A 20,663-nucleotide genomic window follows, 5' to 3' on the forward strand; every position below is an offset into this window, starting at 1 on the left:
ACGTTCTTTAGCAAAACTCCAAAGTCTCCATTACGATGTGGTAAAAGTTGGTGTCTTATCCTGGTTACACCATGTAAACACACTTCAATATTTTCAGCAGAATTAAATAAATCTTGAAAAAAGTATAGCTTATTAACAATAAATTTTAGTTTCATTGTTAGTGAAGAAACTATTAATTAGACAATTAATTGCACTTGAGTCGATAATGGATCACATGTCTCCTAATAAAACACAATGTTACATTGTTAAAACTTGTCACTGGGGTTACTTTACAAACCTGAAGTGAAAAGAAGTAAACAAACAACTAATGGCACTGTAACAGTTATCGACTACAATAAACGTTTTCTTTTCGTATTTCCTTATTTCTTGACATTAGAACACAAGAAATCATATTGACGCAAGCGTCAAATGGGCCGCAAAAATATAATTGTTGTATGAATCATCATTGGTTGTTTACATAAAAAAAAAACACCGCAAAGAAAATAATGAATTGGTTGTACTAATTTTAATGGTAGATTTTAATTTTAATTACTATATTTTCAGCAACCCGTTTTGAATTTTAACATTTTACTATCATTATCAAGAATAGAGTTCGATAAATTTTTTTCCTATATGGAATTATAAAATCTTACAGTTTATGAAGATAATCATTGTTATTTCAAAAGAATTAAAAATAAATCAGGTTAGCTCAAATTTTCAGGTCCATACAAATTTTCAGTCCTTTCAAATGTTGGAGTAAAAAATGATATGGATGTCATTTAATGATATTTTTCTACCAAAAAGCATATGGCAATATAAATTCACACACAAAGTTTTATTTGACGCAGCACATAAAAATTCAAATACTTCATTTATAAAAAAGTTCATGTCATTCCGGTCTGTAGTATTTCAGGTCTTTAGTATGTCCCGTATACCGATCCCGATACAATGAAAAACTCCGAAGTTTTCCGAATATATTATAGTCTCGATAAAAATGAGTCTAACACGACAGTCTTTGACCAACTTTTCATTTACGAGCAAAACAAAAAATATGTAATATTTTAAAAAGGCATAAAACATATTTCTACATGTAAATTTACTTTTAATTGATAAAAATGAGCATTATATTAATTCGTTAAAAAAAAAGCTATCCCGCAGAAACGCAGTTACAATATTTAAATGTGTATCAAATAACGGACCGCCTCCTGGCGGCCCGTAATAAGTGAAACTTGATCAAAAGTTAGTCACGAAAAATAGCAAAGTGAACATATTTAATTTCATTTCTTTTATCGTTAACTGTAAGTCAACGGACACTTAGAAAGTAGTTGTTTAAGTTTTTCAATCTCCGATTTCAAGTCTGCGCCGGGTATTCCGACCACTGACTTGTTTATCTACCGTTGTAATCAAAATATTAAAACATTCTTTTAATATTACTTTGTTTAACTAATTGGGGTTTCTTCAATGTTTATGCCAATTTTCAACTTCGTCAGTAAGAAAGGGAAATATTCGAGCAGTTATTGGTATACAAGACAAAGCTATCAATATTGCACAAAATTCTTGAGCAACTGCAAACGTTGACACAAGACAACGGTAGCAAAAATGTACAAAATTCCTTATCAGCTGAAACGTTGATACAAGACTAAGAACGCAAGCAACATGGCAAACTGAGGTGGGGGAGGAGGGGATGTTAGGGTCAAAGACACTACAAATGGTGAGGTTTGAACTATGACAACTACAGAGCTAAACGAGACTGGGATATTTTCTGGAGTTGGACGACAAAAAATTAGTTAAAGCAGCTTTCAGGGAGTTTATGAACAGTGAATTGCCTAGATTAGACAGGTGTACCCCGTCACAGTTTTGTTTGGTCCGACTTATTATCAGGGTGCATAATTAATGCGCTCTGCAATACATGGCGTACAAATGACCAAAGCAAGCAAATAATGCGCTGTCTACCGTTTTCAGAAGCAATGTTAGATATGATATGTCTTCATGATCGACGTGGCATGATATCTGACTAGACAAGTAAGGTATTGGGCATTAAAATATGGACTTTGCGGAATAATGATTTCATTTCGATCTGTAATTTTTTAAGTGATTGTAGGTCAATGCTATTCCCGCCAAAATGGATAATCAGTGCATAAGGGGCGTTACCAATAAACCTATGCAACAGATTGTTCAAGTGATGCTCCAAGTCTTCCCACTTTAAACTGATGCTATCAGCCTATATATATGACATTGATGTGTTGAAGGTCCAATTGTTTGCCATAAGTAGAATAAGAGTATTTCTGTGCCCTGGAGATAGTTGATGAGTCAACGATCCATGCTGTCCGCAAACCTGTAAGCTTAGCTTACAATTAGTAAGAATCATATGTTTACAAGTTAACAGATTAGGGCCGAATATAAGATTTAAAAGCGTCAGAACGCCATCTGCCGTTAGTTTTGTTAGAGTTCTCTTGGGTGCCCTGCAAGGACATGTAAGTTGCAGCACCATTTCTAAATGATTGCGATTTGAAAACGGAAGTGCCAAGGCTCTTTTAAGAACTTGTGTGAATTGATAGTTAGATGGAGGGGAGCCATCAATGTGACACAAAAGCTGACATGGGTCTTTAGGTCTTGCATTCAAATTAGACTGCAGGTTGTTAAATAGCAAGTGAATGTCATCAGAAAGGGTTGTGACTAACGTTGTGTCTGCGCCATTCTTCTCGGTTTTGGTTTTTGCAAGAATAAGCTAAAGAGAATGATGAAGCAAACAATTTTACTTCAAATGTATTGGCACACACAAGCGGCAGTGAATTTAAAAAGTTGATTAGGATTGGAATGTTATGGGACATCTAGAGTCCCTTGAATGAGACATGCGACGGAAACCCTCCAGCAATTTCTTTACAATGAAAAATGAGCAAGGGTCATGATAGCTATTTATCTTCAAGTTGAAACTGATTCCTTCTAAGTAAGATCTTGCTGTTGCATACGATATGCCATTACATGACAAGAATGCTATGTAACTAATTATATGATCAAGGGAGGGTGAGGCCACAATTGTGGCAAATTGTGTTGCGATTGGTACTGGGGGAAGGATTTAATGTCTATATCATATGTAACTTGAGTATTGTTTTTTTAAGCAGTTTCTATCCTTGGGTTTTAGATGTTGTAAAACTCCATGGGTACCGGACAAGGATATCGGTCCGCATTTGGGGAGCAACTGCCTGAATTTGCGTACTGGAAACGAGATAAAGCATCAGGTATTTAATTTGTGCAACCAGGTACGTGAACGCATTTGATCTGAATATTTTAAATACATAATTCTAATCAGCATGGGTCTAAGAGGAGATATGTCCCGGATTTAGATGACTTTTGATTTAGAATATGGACCACTGCTTCGGCACCAACATACATAAGATTATAATTATTATACCCCCCCCCCCCCCAAACGAAGTTTGGGGGGGGGGGGGTATATAAGAATCACCTTGTCCGTCTGTCCGTCCGTCTGTCTGTGCGTGTCCTGTCGTGTCCGGTCCATATCTTTCTTATGGAGAAACATTGGAAGTTCTTACTTCAAACAAAGATTGCTTATGACCTAAGGGTGTGTCATGACCTTGACCCAAGGTCATTCGGGCAAGGTCAAGGTCACTGGCAGAAAAAATACAAAATTTGTTTCCGGTCCATATCTTTCTTATGGAGAAACATTGGAAGTTCTTAATTCATACAAAGATTGCTTATGACCTAAAGGTGTGTCATGACCTTGACCCAAGGTCATTAGGGCAAGGTCAAGGTCACTGGCAGAAAAAGTGCAAAATTTGTGTCCGGCCCATATCTTTCTTATGGAGAAACATTTGAAGTTCTTAATTCATACAAAGATTGCTAATGACCTTAGGGTGTGTCATGACCTTGATCCAAGGTCATTTGGGCAAGGTCAAGGTCGTTGGGAAAAATAGTGCAAAATTCGTGTCCGGTCATTATCTTTCTTATGGAGAAGCATTGAATGTTCTTACTTCACACAAATATTGCTTAGGACCAAAGGGTGTGTCATGACCTTGACCCAAGGTCATTTGGGCAAGGTCAAGGTCACTGGCAGAAAAAGTGTAAAATTTGTGTCCGGTCATTATCTTTTTTATGGAGAGGCATTGAATGTTCTTACTTCACACAAATATTGCTTATGACCAACAGTTTTAAAAAAAATAGAGCATTTGTTATTTAAAGAAAATAGACGGTGAAATAGATTCATCCAATATTTTCTATAATTTGAAAAATACACGCATTATGATTTTTATCTTAGCGGGGGGTATCAATTGTGAGCCTGCTCACAGTACCTCTAGTTACGACATGATCTCAATGACAATAGTCATATCAAATATATAGAAAAATAAGGGAGCAAACACTTGACTTATTGAACATAAGTAATTTTGTTTACAAATCTGTTCGAGTGTGTGTGGACTTCAATAAAACATGTAATGAAATGTAGGATGTTTTTATATTTGATAAATTGTTGATAAAAAACTTATGATTTTTCTATATATGTAGATAGGTAACACTTCAAGGTACATACTCTTATCTCAATAAATTTTTTTCTCTTCCATAAGTGTAACTTTATTTCCATCGGCAACTTAAAACAATTCAAAAGCGGATTTCAACCAAACCGGAAGTGTTTGGAATATTATGTAACAACTGACGTTCGATACAAAGTTTAGAACATTCCATTCGAACGAAAACTTTTACCACTTCAATGCGCTTCATTGTAAAAGAATTTTCCGTCCTCTTGCCATTCCGGCATCAGGTACGTCCCCTCATACAAAGGATACAGATGTTAATACGGAAAAGAGTTCAGTTGAATGTACGGTGAATGATGATAGTGTTCGAACGCCTCGTAAAAATCTTCTACATCTTCAAACATAACTCTTCCTGTTATTTCTGTTGGACAAACTAAGGTGACGTGCATTATTTGTCGTAAAGAGTCAAAGGGTTTGTAGCCTTTGAAATCATGCCACGCAAGACTTTCGATTGTTGCTTATATGCCCTTGGTTGTAAATAAACGCATATACATAAAGAAATAGTATCGTATTATAGAATGTAAACTGAAAAAACGTTTGTTACTCATACTGCTAGCCTAAGGACAACGACAGTGAAACTTTTTTTCAATCACTATACATTAAGAGAATTAGAGAAGAGTTTACTCAGTATGGTCTAAAATCAAGAAGTGAAACGCTAATCGATATGCTTTTTGTAAAGATGAAAGAAACCAATATGTTATGACCAATAAAATGGCACTTGGTCCTAATGAAAATTAAAACATGCAAAGAAAGGTAATTCTAATAATAAATTGCCAATGTGGCATTTTGGCACCAGTCTAAGCTGCATATTTCGAAAAATTTAAATATGCCATAAGTTAGACCATTGCTTAAAGAGTCTACAACCACCTTTGTTATCATTGTATCTCACCTGTCAGGTGAGATATTTACCTTTCAAAACTAAATTCCCACAGGAAAATAATTTTCCCATAGGAAAAACAATATGCCTACAAGGAAAGTTCCTTTCGGAATACAAGAACTTCTTATGGGAATTTCAATTTCGATAGGATTTGATAAAATCCGATAGGAAATTTTAATTCAGATAGGTTGTTTTCCTATAGAAAATTTTAATTTCCTATAGGAAAACAACCTATCTGAATCAAATTTCTACAGGAAATAGCTTTATAGGATTGTCAATATTTCCTGTAGGAGGATCGTTTCTCCTGTAGGAATTATCATTTTCCTATGGAAGATAAATTTTTAAAGGTAAATATCTCACCTGTCAGGTGAAACACAATAAAAACAAAAGTGGTTATATACTCTCAAGACCATGGTCTACCACTTGGCATATCTGGATTTTTCCGAAACTGCAACTTAAGCGGGTGCAAAAATGCAATAAAATATTGATATATAAATTTAAGAGGACTGGGGGGTCATTGGCTGGCCATTTTTAGGCTAAATTTACCTCCTTGAAGAACTCTGTATAAAATATAGCAAAATGCTCAAATATATGGGTTTTTTTTCTCTTTTTTAAAACAAAATAATATGCAAGATCTGATGGTTTATTTGATGTCTACCCAACCTCTTAAATATCAAAATATAATGATTGTATTTTTATAGTTTTGCATTCTTTAATTCGATGTTGTGTATTGTATATTATGATGCAATTTAAAAATATTGTGTTACATTAAACAATATAACATCATATAATAAAACAATATTATTTTGTACTTTATGATCCAATATCATATCATATTAAGCGATATGGTATTGTAACATGCCATACAACATTTCATATCATATCATACAATATCAAACGACATAATATTGAATTATATTACATGGTAGCAGGACTTTTTGGTCCAAAGATATTTAGGCCCTTATTTGATATGACATTTAAGCTCCAAGATGTTTAGGCACCTATTATAAGATACTTAGGCACCAACATACATACAACAATATTATATATAAAAAAAATGAACTTCATAATTATGATTCCAACATGATCTGAATGACAATTGTCTTAACATATACATTTATTGCTGTTTATGAGGTCAATACAATGGTATAGCTACCCGAGAAGTACAATAATTACCGAGCCGGAGGCGATGTGAATATTATTCTTCAAGGGTAGCTAAATCATCGTATTGATCGAAAAAACAGCAATAATTATTTTATTATATGATTCAGTGACGAATTGATACAGACATATCAAATAGAGTGTTATAAAGCAATGATTTTAGTTTGAAGCCATAGCCGAACAATTCATTGGACGATCTATTTTCAGCCCAAAGTAGAGAAAGGTATCAAGTGTATGGTTATACTGACCTCCTATGTTAAGTGCAGGTGAATATAACGTTTTATTTTTTCTTCTTAGTTGGATATGAGCCAACCAGAGATCTAGGAATTAAGCAATCATATAAACAAAATACATGTATATTAATTAAAGGGGGATGGTCACGATTTTGGTCAAATTCTTTGTTTCTGTTTTTACTATTTACAATGCTTTAGGAATGCATTTCTAAAATGAAATTTGAGAGTCAGGCGAAGAAGTATAAGCAAGATAGAGGGCTTACTATTCTTTGTCATGTAGACAAGGCTCTACCTTGTATTTGTTTACAAGTGTTCAATATACCAGTAAAAATCTTTTTCAAGCTGATTTGTCTATCTTCTTATTCACTTTAAGCATATATAAACAGTTCCTTAAGTTTAGCAAATCCATTTTAGGTCTAAAACTGGAATTTTCACTTCAACATGCAAAATGTAAACAAAAGATTTTTTTATATAGCAAAGAATTATAAGTTCTGTAACTCGCTTTTAACTCAACAAACGACATTCAACTTTTGGTTACCTATTAAAAATGCCTTACTGAAGCATTGTTAAAACATTACATGACATTTTTCTTGTAGCATATTATGATATATTTACATCTCCTAAGTATTAATATTCCCTCTATTTCTTACAGAAACTTATAGTTAATTCATAGCTCTATAGAAACAGCCAGACTGAAATCTACACGCCCCATTTATCGATTGGTCGAAATCTACAGCAGCTGAAACTGACAAGAAAATGACAGGACAGACATCGACACGCCCTGTTCATCGATTGGTCCAAACCTATAGCGACCTAGGAAAAATCACGGACTGCACGAAATAATCATGACAATGTCAGACTCAAAGTCTCACAGGAGACAATTTGGCTGATTCTTTTAGATAACTTACTTACGTACATCAACAGTAATTTAGTGAATTTTACTTACTTTTCCTAATCAATTTATCAATTAGCTTAAAGAAAGATGTTAATATAAACAATAACATGCTTTCTTTGATGATTCATTCGGGTTATGAAGGTAGTGGTCATTGCAGAAAAAATTAGCGGGTTATGTATTTTTTCTGCAATGTCACTACCTTCATATCCCGAATGAATCACCAAAGAAAGCATTTTATTGTTTAAATAAATCATTTTCTATGAATTTTGTATATGCTAACGGTGGTTCATAAAGGTGATGCCTGTCTCAGTGACCTCTGAAATCTTTACCAGTGTTTTTCAAAATATTAACTCTACCGAGTGTTCTTATTATACTCAGTTCTTGTATGTTTTAAATATTAACTACCGGTATATAGAATTTTTTTTTTACATTTGCTCTATACCTGGTGACATGGTGGTTTTTTTTATACTACCTTACAATATGGATGTCACTGCAGTTTTTACAAATAAAAGTAAAAAATTAAAACTCCTTTTTATCAGAGAAAAAAATTGATATCCATTTTATTTTCAACAAAGTATGGTAAAAGCTTGCTTTGATTAAAAATTATGATAAACAATGCAGAAATAAATATGTTTAATTCTGGTAGTGAATTATATTATCTACGTGCCTAGATGAGTGCTTTAACTTTTTTATGCTGCAGTAGTAAATCAATAAATAACAACAAAAACATTTAACAATATAAAGAAATAAACAATCTAAATTTAAAACACAACTTGGTCCAAGGAGGTACAGACAAGGAATAACACGGAATGTTGAGTCTTAGAAAAACACAGTATGAACATATCTAGATATCAGTCGTCATCATTGGAGTAATCGTAATCAATCGTGCTGTGTTCCAAAAACAGGCTAATTGGTGTGAACACAGATTTCTCCTCTCTGGACAACCGCTGTACAGAGGAGAAAGGAAAGGAGGAGGACAAGTAAGTGTTGGCTAGAAGTTCGGTCGTTCTAGGCGTGTCCAGTGCCATGCTGAACACCAGGTCACTCCTAGTCCGGGCCAGACTATTGGCCGACTTGGCACTGTTTTTCTTCAAGGCCTCAATCTTGTGCAGCAGACACAGGATTTCCTCTACCATCACACACTGCTGTAAATATTGCGACGGATTTCCTCCCCCGATGATCTGAGCCGGAGTCTGCCATCGTAGGTAACACTGAGTCCAGAGCTTCATGCAGGCAGCCCCTGTTAAAGGGGTCAGTTTGTAACCTTTCAGTGATTTTGTTCCATCTGTACACAAGTTAGATCCTTCCAGGTTTTGAAGTTCGTACGAATATAATTCCTGGGTGGGAATTTTACTACGAAGAGAAGATTGGAGGTATTTGGCCTTATTCAATGCCTCATTAACATCAGGGTTTGTTTTCATTACGTACAAAGGATTATTGAAGAATGACTGATCATCATCACTAAATTGCACATTCCAATCCCATGTGGAAGGGAGGAACAATCTCTGCTGCCATCGTGCATCTATGTGGTAGCGGGATCGCTGGTGGCAACAATCGAATAGGAATGTCTCAAAAATTCCCATGTGCACACTGTCCCATAGTGTGACCAGGTATGTCTCTGAGAAAGCAAATCCCGAAGGGTACTGCTGCGTCAACTGCCATACACAGTCCAAAAACAACAGGAAAAGTGGAATCTGAAAGAAACATCCAATGTAACACATTTTAAAAATGAATATTACTGTGGTTTCATTAATATTCAAGGGTATCAATTTTCATGGATAAAGTGAAAATTACAGTTTCAAGGATATGTAAATTTGTGGCCAATGACCCCATCAATACAAAATGTTAATAGAAATTGCATTTCAATGAACATTTAATTTCATGGATCACTTAAAAATGAAATCCACGAAAATTGGTATTCAACGAATATTGATGAAACCACAATAATTGCTGTTTTTGAGGTCAATACAATGATTTAGCTAATGCTACTCGAGATGTACAATATTCACCAAAAGGAGGCCAGGTGAATATTGTACTTCCAGGGTAGCTAAATCATCATATTGATCAAAACCAGATGTGTCGTAACGCTATGAAAGTCCCCGCAGATGACAAAAATTTTAAACGCCAAATTTAGTATAACATTTGTTTGATTGCAGAATAAGTTATGAATCCCTGAAAATTACTCATTTTTTTTTCAAGTTCAAGAGGCAAAACTCAAAAGTTATCAGACTGGAACCAAGTTCAAACTTGACCTGTATTTTCTCATAAATTAACCTTACATAAAATATAAGCTTTACATATGCATCACTTTATAAGTTAGAGAGCGGAAACTACAAATTTTTCATTTTATCTTAAGTTCAAGAGGACCAGAATTAAATTCGAAATCGATGTTTTTTTATTGTAATTATGCTACATATGAAATATTAGCTTCATATATGCATCTCTTTAAAAGGTAGAGAGCAAAAACTTGAGAATATCTCACCATAAAAAACAGCGATAATTGTTTTATTATATGATTCAGTGACGAATTGATACAGAAATATCAAATTGAGTGTTATCAAGCAATGATTTTTATATGAAGCCATATCCAAACAAATTGAGAAATGCGATATTTCATTAAACGATCTATTTTAAGTCCAATGTAAAGAAAATCAAATGTTATATTGACCTCCTAGGTCACGTGCAGGAGCCAACAGTATGGGAATGAGAATTTTTTTTTACAACAGTTCAACTAATTTCATACCATTCCACCCTTTCCTATAAACTTACGTATTCAGTGTTTGATTTACTGGAATCCTGGACCAGACAACCCTCTCTCTGGAAGGGGTAGCCCATGGCCACCCACTCTCTCTGTATGAGGGACTGGAATCCCAGCCGGGTTCGGAAATGCCTGTCCAGTAAAATCTGCACCAGACTTGATATCAGACAACAATAGTGTCGGCTATCTGGTTCTGTCAAATATTGAATGCTCATTGATAGTACATGTACAACAAAATTTACTACCATTTATGCAAACTAGCTGCATAATTGTTGTTCAAAGGAAAAAAATCAGCTTTGCAGATTGTAGAGCAACAGTTTTCACATACAAAAATGCAATCACATAGAACTTCTTTCCCAAGATTTTGAACATATCCATTTAATTATTTGACACTTTAAATTTCAAAGGACATTTCATAACCAATGCGGACACTTTATTTGGTTTGGAATATTTTTAAACACCCTCAACAAACCAGATTAAGGTTAAAAGTTTGGTTTTGTTCACAGATAAAATGGCCAATGTCATTCAGCATTTGAAATTAACACACTCACTTTCCAGGGTTGTTGAGGGTGTCTAAAAAAACTATCTAAGGAAGGTAAAGGAGTAAAATATGGAACCAAATACTTCTACATGTTAGGAAATACTGCAAATTAGTCAAAAATGTGTAAAATATATTGAAATCTGCATGTCTAGCTTATATTGTCATGCAGTCAACTGAGTTATACCAGTAATTCTGCAGCTAATGTACTTGAGTAGCAATAAGATTTAGAACTAACATGAAATCAAGAATGCAGGTTTTTTATGTGTAATAAGTACTTGGATAAGTCAGACCTTTGATAATGACCGTGTGATTTTCCAGGTGTTTAGCTGCATCACAAGCTACCTTCAGACACTGCGATACACAGGTCAGCCATTTTGTTCCCTCAAGAGATGAGAACCAAGAGATGTCCTGTACTGCAAAGTCCTTTCCAGAATCTACCAGATTTAAAGAGAAAAAGAATAAGTAGAACAAGTAGAGTTTAACAAAAATCTATTTCATTTTTTTTGTCTGAGCCTTAGGATTATATATCTATCATTGCAAATATATATACTTCTTGAGACATTATGAAGATATCAAAATAATGATAACTGAATAAATGTATTCATTTGTGAAACTTGTGTTATTGTGTGTGGGTTATTTAATATAAACTTAATTATCGAAAAAAAAATTGATAGGGGATTCAATTAGATCTTGAATTAGCACCTATGGAAAACTGTTCATAAAGACATTTTAAAACAATATGCACAGGGCCATGGACCACATTGCTCACCTGAGCAAAATTTCCCATTAGTGTTCAAGCCAGCTCTGTTTTTAAGCCTTAATAAATTGCTATGATATCTTAATACATACTAACACAAACTTTAATACTGAGGTACCTCATTACACCCAGACTTATACATTTTAAGACAGTGCATCACAAGATGGCAATTTAAATGTTTTGTTAAACTGTTTATATCGTTCGATTGGGTTGTATATCGTCGTAGCTTAGTGGCTAAAGTATTGGACTTCTGAACCGCAGATCATGAGTTCGAAACGGCCTGGAGCATTTGTTCATGTTAACTGCAATAAATTTTTGAAAATCTAATTTTTCATCCAAAATTGCACATTTTTTGCCTATTTGACTTAAATACTTCTTATCAATTATGATTTCTCTCATAATCAAGTAATTTTCTGCTGATTTGAGAAAATATCTTAAGGTGTAGTGAGCCACCTTAAGTGAATATTATTCTGCTTAAGAAGTTGAACAATTGATATCAAAAACCTCCTGCTATATTTTATCAAACATTTGTGTATTGTAAAAAACCCTCAAAAAACCCTCTATTAGAGGGTAAATATGTACAAAGTGTGGCCTTTGTAGTCTTTAGGAATATTTGTTTTCTATATACAGACATATGTCCAATACTTCCAAAAATCCAAATATTAAAATCTTTCAATAGAATAGGCCATGTCTCTTTATCATGAACAAACTTTCAAGTCCTCCATCCTTTAATTTCTAGGGCTCCACAATTCCACTGATCATGATGATACAACCACAAACACTTTTCAAGAGTGTCCTTTACCAGAACTATATAAAGCAGGTATACTTGAACACAGAAGTCAACTTGACACCAAATCTAATCTACATGGCCATAAACTTATAGATATCTGTAAATCTTACAGACTTTCTTTGGTACATGGAAGGTTTCTTGGAGACTCGTAGAGTTATTTTACCTTTTTAAACTCAAACGGTACAAGCACCATAGACAACATGTTGGTATCAGGTCAGCTTTTATCAGACAGTATCAGACAATAATCTGTACTACCACCTAATGATTGCTCCCTTATCAGTACTTCTATTGAGATTAAAAACTTTTTACACAGAGAAAAACATAAAACCACTCCTTGTCAAGGAAAATACTTATGGAATAATCAATCAAAAGCCCACTAGTCTTCTTAAATGCACTTCAAGACCATAAGACAGAACAACAAATTTCCAACCTAAATGAGTTAGTTGAATCAACAAATGTAGGCACTAAACATTCTTGTGGCCAGGTTAACAAATATATATATATTACTGAGCAAATAAAGCCATTATTTTTCGTAACAGTCAAATTATATCCAAAAGGAAGTGTAAGAAAAAACCCAACTGGGTAAATAAAGAATGCTTACTATTACGTAAAGAGGGATAAAATTTAGGCCAAAAAAAGTATCTTAGTATCCTGTAAAAAAGCATGCCTCTCTCAGCAAATGAAAACTGCTATTATCATAGAATATCAATTCTTACCAATAAATATAAGTTCTTTGAGCCTCTCATAAGACGCCTGGACATCTTTCAGGGACGGGCATAGTTTGGTTAGATCCATTTCCACGGGGTACCCTTTGTTCACATCAGCCAGCTGGATGGCAGTTTTAAGACTGAAAATGGAAATACAGTCATGTGATGAAGAAAGTGTGCAGGGAATTGGTACCATATCTGTTGCTGAATTTTGATCTGTACAGCAGAATTAAATTTTTTATAAAAAAAACTTTCTTTCCATATCTAAATTATCAAAATGGTACTGTAATCCATGCATCTTGAGCAATACAACAGCTGTCATTTGCAAAACTTTCCCCATCCCCTAACCCCTCCCCCCCCCCAAAAAAAATGATAAAACAGATATAAAATAAACAAAACTAATTTCAGACTCGGCTTTCAATACAGCAGACTAAAGCTTTACTTATTAATTTCTAATCACCACAAAGCAAAAATAAAAATGACTTTAGTATCAATTAGTTATTTTTGATAATTCCATGGCAGTCATGTTCCACATGCGGATTTCGGTTAAGCCTGTGCATGGTCTGATCAAATTGGTCCCGTAAAGTTAACTACTAAAAACACAGATCTCTCTTCAATTAAATTCAAAGAAGGGTCATCTCTTAAATTCCACCTTATGGATGCCCATTATGAACTATAATATGAATGCATGTATATGTCAGATTATACCATTACATGTACCAAGAAACATGCAAAAGGTTTTAGATACATGTACCAATGGTAATAAAGGCATTTTGAGTAAGAGTGTTTAAAAATCTACTGTTACATACATCAATTTCACAACCTCTTCCAAATTACAATGGCATTAGTTTGCTGTTGGTATTAAATGCTGAATGATTCAGCCTCCAGTCAGCCATTGTTTTAACTGATTAGATACATAAAGAGAGTAGATTTTAGTGTCATATCGAAGAAGAGATGCAGTGAGTAAGGCACTAGATACAGCCAGTCATATGATGGCAGTGGGGTGTGGTCATCTTACCGGTTACAGTAAGTCCTAATATACATCTCAGACGACAGGCTGCTGTAAGGGTAATTCATCCATTTCCATCAGAAGCATTGAATATTATACATTTAATGAAGTTGATCTTCCTACATACATATATCTGTAACTTCAGTATAATTAGTACGTAATCTTTCATTTAGGGCCTTCTTTTTTATCTTTAAATCTTGTATGCCAGCTGCAGGACCAAAAGTTGGAATATAATTAGCTCATCTTATGTAGTTAGAAGTAAGAGCCATTTTCTCAAGCCAAGGGTTTTTGGTCAATAACTCTCCACACAACGTGAATTGGGAGTGGACATGTTTGCAATTAGCTTGTCAAGATGTAGTGGACCTATTTCGTCCTTATGTAGGATAATTTACATTTCTGATCAATATCATTCTCAAACTTCCTTTAATGTACCAAGACTCATCTATTAGAAAAATAACTGTTGTTACATTACAAGGATGATAAAATTCCTATAAAATTAAAAAATCAAAAAATGCAATTTTATGAAATTAGGTATGCACAAGGTATGCTAAAATCGAGAACATTTGAATTATTTATTTACATTCTTATGGGAAACTCTGTATCACAATAGCAAAATTTTAAATAAACTCTTGTACAGATCATAAGAGAAAAACACAACAATTATTTTATCACTAAGATGGGGTACTTGATCTTCATGATTAGTGTCTATAAATAAATTGATAACTATAATAAATTGTATATCTCTTATATTTACATTTTTCAGTGTCTTTTCCTGTGATAACACTACATGTCGATTTTGTACTACCGGTATATAACCCATTACTTCAAATGACGCCAAATTGAGGCGCCAGCGGGGTTTGCTTATTTATATTTTTTATATTTAATCGTACGATGGCTTAAAATTATATAAATATAAGTAATAAGGAATCATTCTTTGAATATTATGAGGTGATAATTTCGGTCGGGACTTCATCAAATCTATCATAAAGCCCTTTGGGCTTTATTGGATTTGATAACGCCCAAACCAAAATTATCACCTCATAATACTCAAAATATGATTCCTGATTCCTTAAATATAAAATAAACACTTCATTAGATTTCTCAGAAGCCCTATGCATTCTACAGAAAACATATAACCTATAACCAATATTTGCCAAGTTTTAATCTATAATCAATCAGAAGATGGGATATTACAGACAGCAAACTCCTGGAAACTGTCATCAAATAAAAAACATCTGATAATTAAAATAAATACCAGTATGCTTATAGCACACTTATAATAAAGTCTAATACTTTATACTAATCTCTGTCAGTCCTGACTCTGAGAGATTCAACCTCAGTCTAATAGGTCATGTCCGACTCCGAGAGATTCAACCTCAGTCTAATTGGTCATGTCTTGACTCCGACAGATTCAACCTCAGTCTAATAGGTCATGTCCTGACTCCGAGAGATTCAGCCTCAGTCTATTAGGTCATGTCCTGACTCCGAGAGATTCAGCCTCAGTCTAATAGGTCATGTCCTGACTCCGAGAGATTCAGCCTCAGTCTAATAGGTCATGTCCTGACTCCAAGAGATTCAGCCACAGCCTAAGAGGTCATGTCCTGACTCCGAGAGATTCAGCCTCGGTCTAATAGGTCATGTCCTTCAGAACAAGACCATGTACATATCATCTAGATTTAAAAAAAAAAAAATGGACTCACTTTCCGACATAATCTGCTAGCTCCGACTCTGCATACATCTCAGCCATTCTCACCAGACTTGCTCCGTTTGTGTGGGTGTAACACCAGGCCTGGAAAAAGAAACCCAAGGGTACTCCCATTGTACTTACACTGTCATAATTGCATAGTAATAATGATAGTACTATGGTTCCTTTTAGGTAATCTGTTTCACCTGGTGTAGTGTACTATAGAGACTTACCGGTAATCTATTTTCATTGAATTGAGAGGCTGCTTTCATCAGTTCATCGTAACTCATCAAGTTCATGGGCAGAACAAATCTCTCTGGCATGCTACAAGTAATCAAAGTACTGAAAGTACTTAAATGCACCAACAGTATGCCTGCTTTTGTAAGACGTTTTACACAAAGTTTCCCCGTCTGCTTGTTATTAAGTCAACTTCCAGTTAAAGTTTTCACAATTTTATTCGTTGTGTCGTAAAGTGGTATAACATCAGTTCTAATCTAAATTGGTTCTCGATCTGTTCTCTAAATCAGTCTGAATCGGTTCTCTAAATCAGTCTGAATCAGTTCTATAAATCAGTTTGATCTCTAACAATTGACATGAGTATATATACCCTTTCGGCTGTCTAGGACGTCTAGCATAGCTCGCCGGCGCAAAGCGAGCTCTACCAGCAAGGCGTGTGTGAATAGAAAATTCGGACTAGTTGCACATTCATTCAACGGATTTTTTTGGCGTCAGTAAATCGGACCAGTAATGCATTGTTTAAATCATCCCCGGTAGTTCCCTGTAATCATGGCAATTTTTATCACTTCACACTCTCACAAGAATCAGCAAGACAATAAAAACAATAACGATGTATACGACATACATTCAATGGTACCTCTAAAGTTCACCTAAGTACACTTTCAATCAAAAATCATCGAGTGACGTCACAAAGGTTTACACAGTGATCCGAAAGATTTTTTCGGCGTCAGTAAATTTTGACCCACAATTCATAGTACCAATGGTTTCCAACTTCACGTTCTCACGAGAATCAAAGTACATATCATATGTGTAATTTTAAAAACATCATGCTTTTTAAGTTAATAAATCAGTATACTTCGCATACTTTTATTTCTATGGGGAGTTTTAATTTTAAGAGTCAGACGAAACTTAATCAGCGTGAACTTTGACGTCACAATAAGGGGAAATTACTCTAACTGAAGTTATTGTAAATTTGCTGAAATTCCTCTCAAAATCTTGCAAAGCTAAAGAATGAGGACATTTCTTCAGATATAGGAAACATTTGTAACTTGCACTCATTTGGATGAATGACAACATTTATTTTATTCACTATAATAACAGTAACGTTAATTTCCAGGAACGTACACATAGCATCGTTTTTTAAAAGGGGTTTTGGTGGGTGGATGGCAGCCTCATCCAAAAAATCTTTACAAGCAAACAAACAAAAAAAGATAATTCTCAAAACCATGAAAGAAAATTCTAATAGTTCAGCTCTTTGGCAGTTCAATGGTTTCTTTATTTTCACTTCCATTTATTACATGCTTCCAATCCCAAGGTTGGGGGGGGGGGCAGTTCCATTTTCTTTTTTTAATATGATAAGCAAATTTTTTAAAGCGTAAATTAAAAGAGAAAAATTTAAAATTAATTTTTTTTAAAAGTGGAGGGGGCAACTACATGATAAGTCGATTTTCTATGTGCAAATTGAAAAAAAAAAAAAAAAATTTAACATGGGGGAGCCTCTATGATAAGTCAATTTTTGTATGTAAGCTTACATACAAAAATTGACTAGTTTAAGAAAAAAATGTCTACTGCAAAAAAAGGGGATGAACTGACGTACGTTACAATCACTTTAAAAAAGGAGATAGAGTGCAATGAGCATTAACATTAAAATCTTTATGATTCAACAACATTGTATCTGTTCTACTTATAACAAATCTTATGAACTATGAATAATGTAAATTTACTGAAAAAATAGGTATGTTTTATTTTATTTTGCAATCAAATTTATTTACGTTGTTAATTTTATTTTTATTGATTTATCACAATTCATTGTTTGATCACATGCTGCGTTCGCCCCAACGGTCCCACCATAAAACATATTATTTTATTGTTTAATTAAACATCATTAAAAAATATCCTATTTTACTAGATATTTTAAAGGTTTACTCTTTATGGATTATTTTGTAATAAATCAAAACTTTTAGCAACATGGACTAATATTGGGCTGCAAATGTTTGTATAGTATGTTGTTTGCATTTGTTGACAATGGTTTTCTCGGGGTGTCATTATCAACTTGCTTAGTTACACAGGGGGGAAAATCAGGACCGGAGACTCACTTCGAGTGATCAAGAACTTCGTGCGATTGAAGTTTGAGCCATCAAGACTTACCTATATTGACATTGTATCATATTTATGTGTAAGTGTTAATTCCTGTGCTTGCAAAGGATATCATCTAGTTTGGTCAATAATTTTTCTTATTTTTGGACATGGGATTGAGGGCTGCATTTTACAAAAGAACTTACGACAAAGTCGTAAATATATATTTACAGCCTAAATAATTTAAAGAACAATATTGACATAAAACCATTTGTTTACAAATACTTCAATTCCCATAATTATATTTTCCAGCCATAAGATAAATTATTGATTAGTTGGTGATTAATTAGCATTCATTAATTTGGTCTTAAGGCGTAAGTTCTTTTGTAAAACGCAGCATCTCTTCAATAGCCAGATTATTAGATTTTAAGCTCACTGTTTTTTACTCACATTAACAGTAAAGAAGCAGATTGGCCATAATAAAACATGTAGCAATTTAATCCAATCAGAGTGCTAATCTTGTTTGGTCACAGACCAAGAACCTTGATGTTTAATATTGACTTGTCAGTTATCAAAACAGACTTAACATGTAATAGCTGTATGCTTTCTTTGATTGTTCATACAGGCTTTGAAGGTTCAAATTATTGCTGAAAAAATTGGCATAACCTGCACCAATCTAAATTTTCTACATTAATGTTTTCTTCCTATTTGCCCTCCAAAAAACGGCATTGTATTGCGGTAAAAAATGTGAAACTGCAAGATCATTGGCATTACAAGTAAAAGGTGGGTTGGAGGTTTTATAGACAAATTTAAACATATGTCTCTCTATAAACATATGTACCATCCCATTTATTTCTACACACAAAAGTTACATTTCTAATGATCTAGAAAGAATTTCTCCATGCATTTGCAAATGATGAAACATTTAATTTTATATAAGAAATGATCTGGTTCTCTTTCTTTTCTTTTTTTTTGTTAATAAATTTTCCACAGTTTAAGGTTGGTATTTTACAGAGCTTTTACAGAGCATAATACACACCTCTGGGACACACAATATCCCCTGTTGACATCACAAACATTCCACTTAGTACATCCGCACCGGTTCAATTCTCTCTCCCAATCGTCAGCGTTACTATATAATGGGGTATTGCTTACTGTCCCATTTCCTGTAGAAATAAACAAGAACATACTATATTATATACCCACAGGGACTTGTGTAGAAGGAAAAAAGATTCGTGAAAAAAGAGGGTAACTCAGAGGAAAAATCAAAGTGCTGAAAGTACTAAGAGACAGGGTCTTGAAAGTTTGGATTAGTAAGTCCACATTTTCTTCAAGTATGCATTTAAAAATTATGAGTTTGAATTGGGTATTTTCATCCATATTAAGATTTGGCTTTCTGTCTGATATTTTGTCTGAAATCTTTACTGAATCCTGGCCTTGGTAATTGTAAAAAATTTGCACAATAGTATTTCATGTAATATAAATAAAGCCCCAAGAGAAAAAATGAGAAAACTTACAAGATATCGGGAAAATCAAAACAATTATATTCATTTAGCCAGATTATTATTAGATTTATCTAACATTGCAATCTATGCAAAAAAAAAAACCACAATGTGACCCAGTCTAATAACGTTAATTTTCCTCCAAGGTACCCACATTTTTTAAGACGTTTTGTTTTTCCTACACAAACCCCTGTGATATACCCATAAATTTTCCTTTTTTGATACTGTTAATATTACACAGTGTGGTCCAATTTTCTGGATCACCACATTGTGGTTTTCCAAATCCATATTACCACTCTCTACTAAAACTAATGACATAGTACACGATAAATAACATCTGTGTTTTAGCGCATTTCAAAACTGTAATGAACTCCTTTAGAGGAAGAATTTTTTATGAAAATATATACAAAATTCAGAAGTAAAATATATGGATTTTTTTTCTTCAAATTGTTAACCATTTAGCCTTCTTAATACATCTTAAAAAATAAAGAACTATATATGATTTTAGTCAAATTTGGCCCCCAAAATTCGCTATTTTTAAAATGATTCAGGTACATGACTTTGTTGTGTTAGTTTATAAAAGAGGTAATATGAAATATGTTTTTCACCAATTTATTTGATTTATATGCACTCACTGGCAGTATATGACGTCAGAAGTGACACTATTTTTATAATTCAATCAAAATCAATCAAAAATTGACATTTTTCTTATCTTTTTTCGAATGGGAAATAGAGAGCGACTCTTTGAACAAGAACAAACTTTTTGTCACTTATAAGTATTGGAGAGATATATCTTTGGTGAAAATATTTTTTTGGTTCAAGCAGTCGCTCAATGTTTCCTTAAAGAAAAACTGCCTCAAAACAAGCCGTTTTATGCTAAAAATGAGAAAATGGCGGGAAAAGGTAAACTTTA

The 20,663-nt window shown here is 33.8% G+C and overlaps 1 protein-coding gene across 5 annotated transcripts in view; it reads right to left on the minus strand.

The window, feature by feature from the left end:
• Nucleotides 1-8,218: 8,218 nt before the first annotated feature.
• Nucleotides 8,219-20,663, minus strand: part of LOC105333560 (myotubularin-related protein 10) — a 31,078-nt gene continuing 18,633 nt past the window's right edge. For 4 of the 5 annotated variants that reach the window (XM_066086937.1, XM_066086935.1, XM_066086936.1 and 1 more), the window contains 8 exons: nucleotides 19,288-19,414; nucleotides 16,169-16,259; nucleotides 15,952-16,040; nucleotides 14,261-14,302; nucleotides 13,252-13,382; nucleotides 11,279-11,422; nucleotides 10,459-10,640; nucleotides 8,219-9,383 (listed from right to left, as the gene is read on the minus strand). In XM_066086937.1, coding sequence (XP_065943009.1) covers nucleotides 8,541-9,383; nucleotides 10,459-10,640; nucleotides 11,279-11,422; nucleotides 13,252-13,382; nucleotides 14,261-14,302; nucleotides 15,952-16,040; nucleotides 16,169-16,259; nucleotides 19,288-19,414 — 1,649 coding nt within the window. In that variant the 3' untranslated portion in view covers nucleotides 8,219-8,540. The remainder of the gene's footprint in view (nucleotides 9,384-10,458; nucleotides 10,641-11,278; nucleotides 11,423-13,251; nucleotides 13,383-14,260; nucleotides 14,303-15,951; nucleotides 16,041-16,168; nucleotides 16,260-19,287; nucleotides 19,415-20,663) is intronic. The other variant, XM_066086939.1, reaches the window with a different exon arrangement.

The sequence above is a fragment of the Magallana gigas genome, chromosome 6 (assembly GCF_963853765.1).
Source record: "Magallana gigas chromosome 6, xbMagGiga1.1, whole genome shotgun sequence".
NCBI classification, from domain to species: domain Eukaryota; kingdom Metazoa; phylum Mollusca; class Bivalvia; order Ostreida; family Ostreidae; genus Magallana; species Magallana gigas.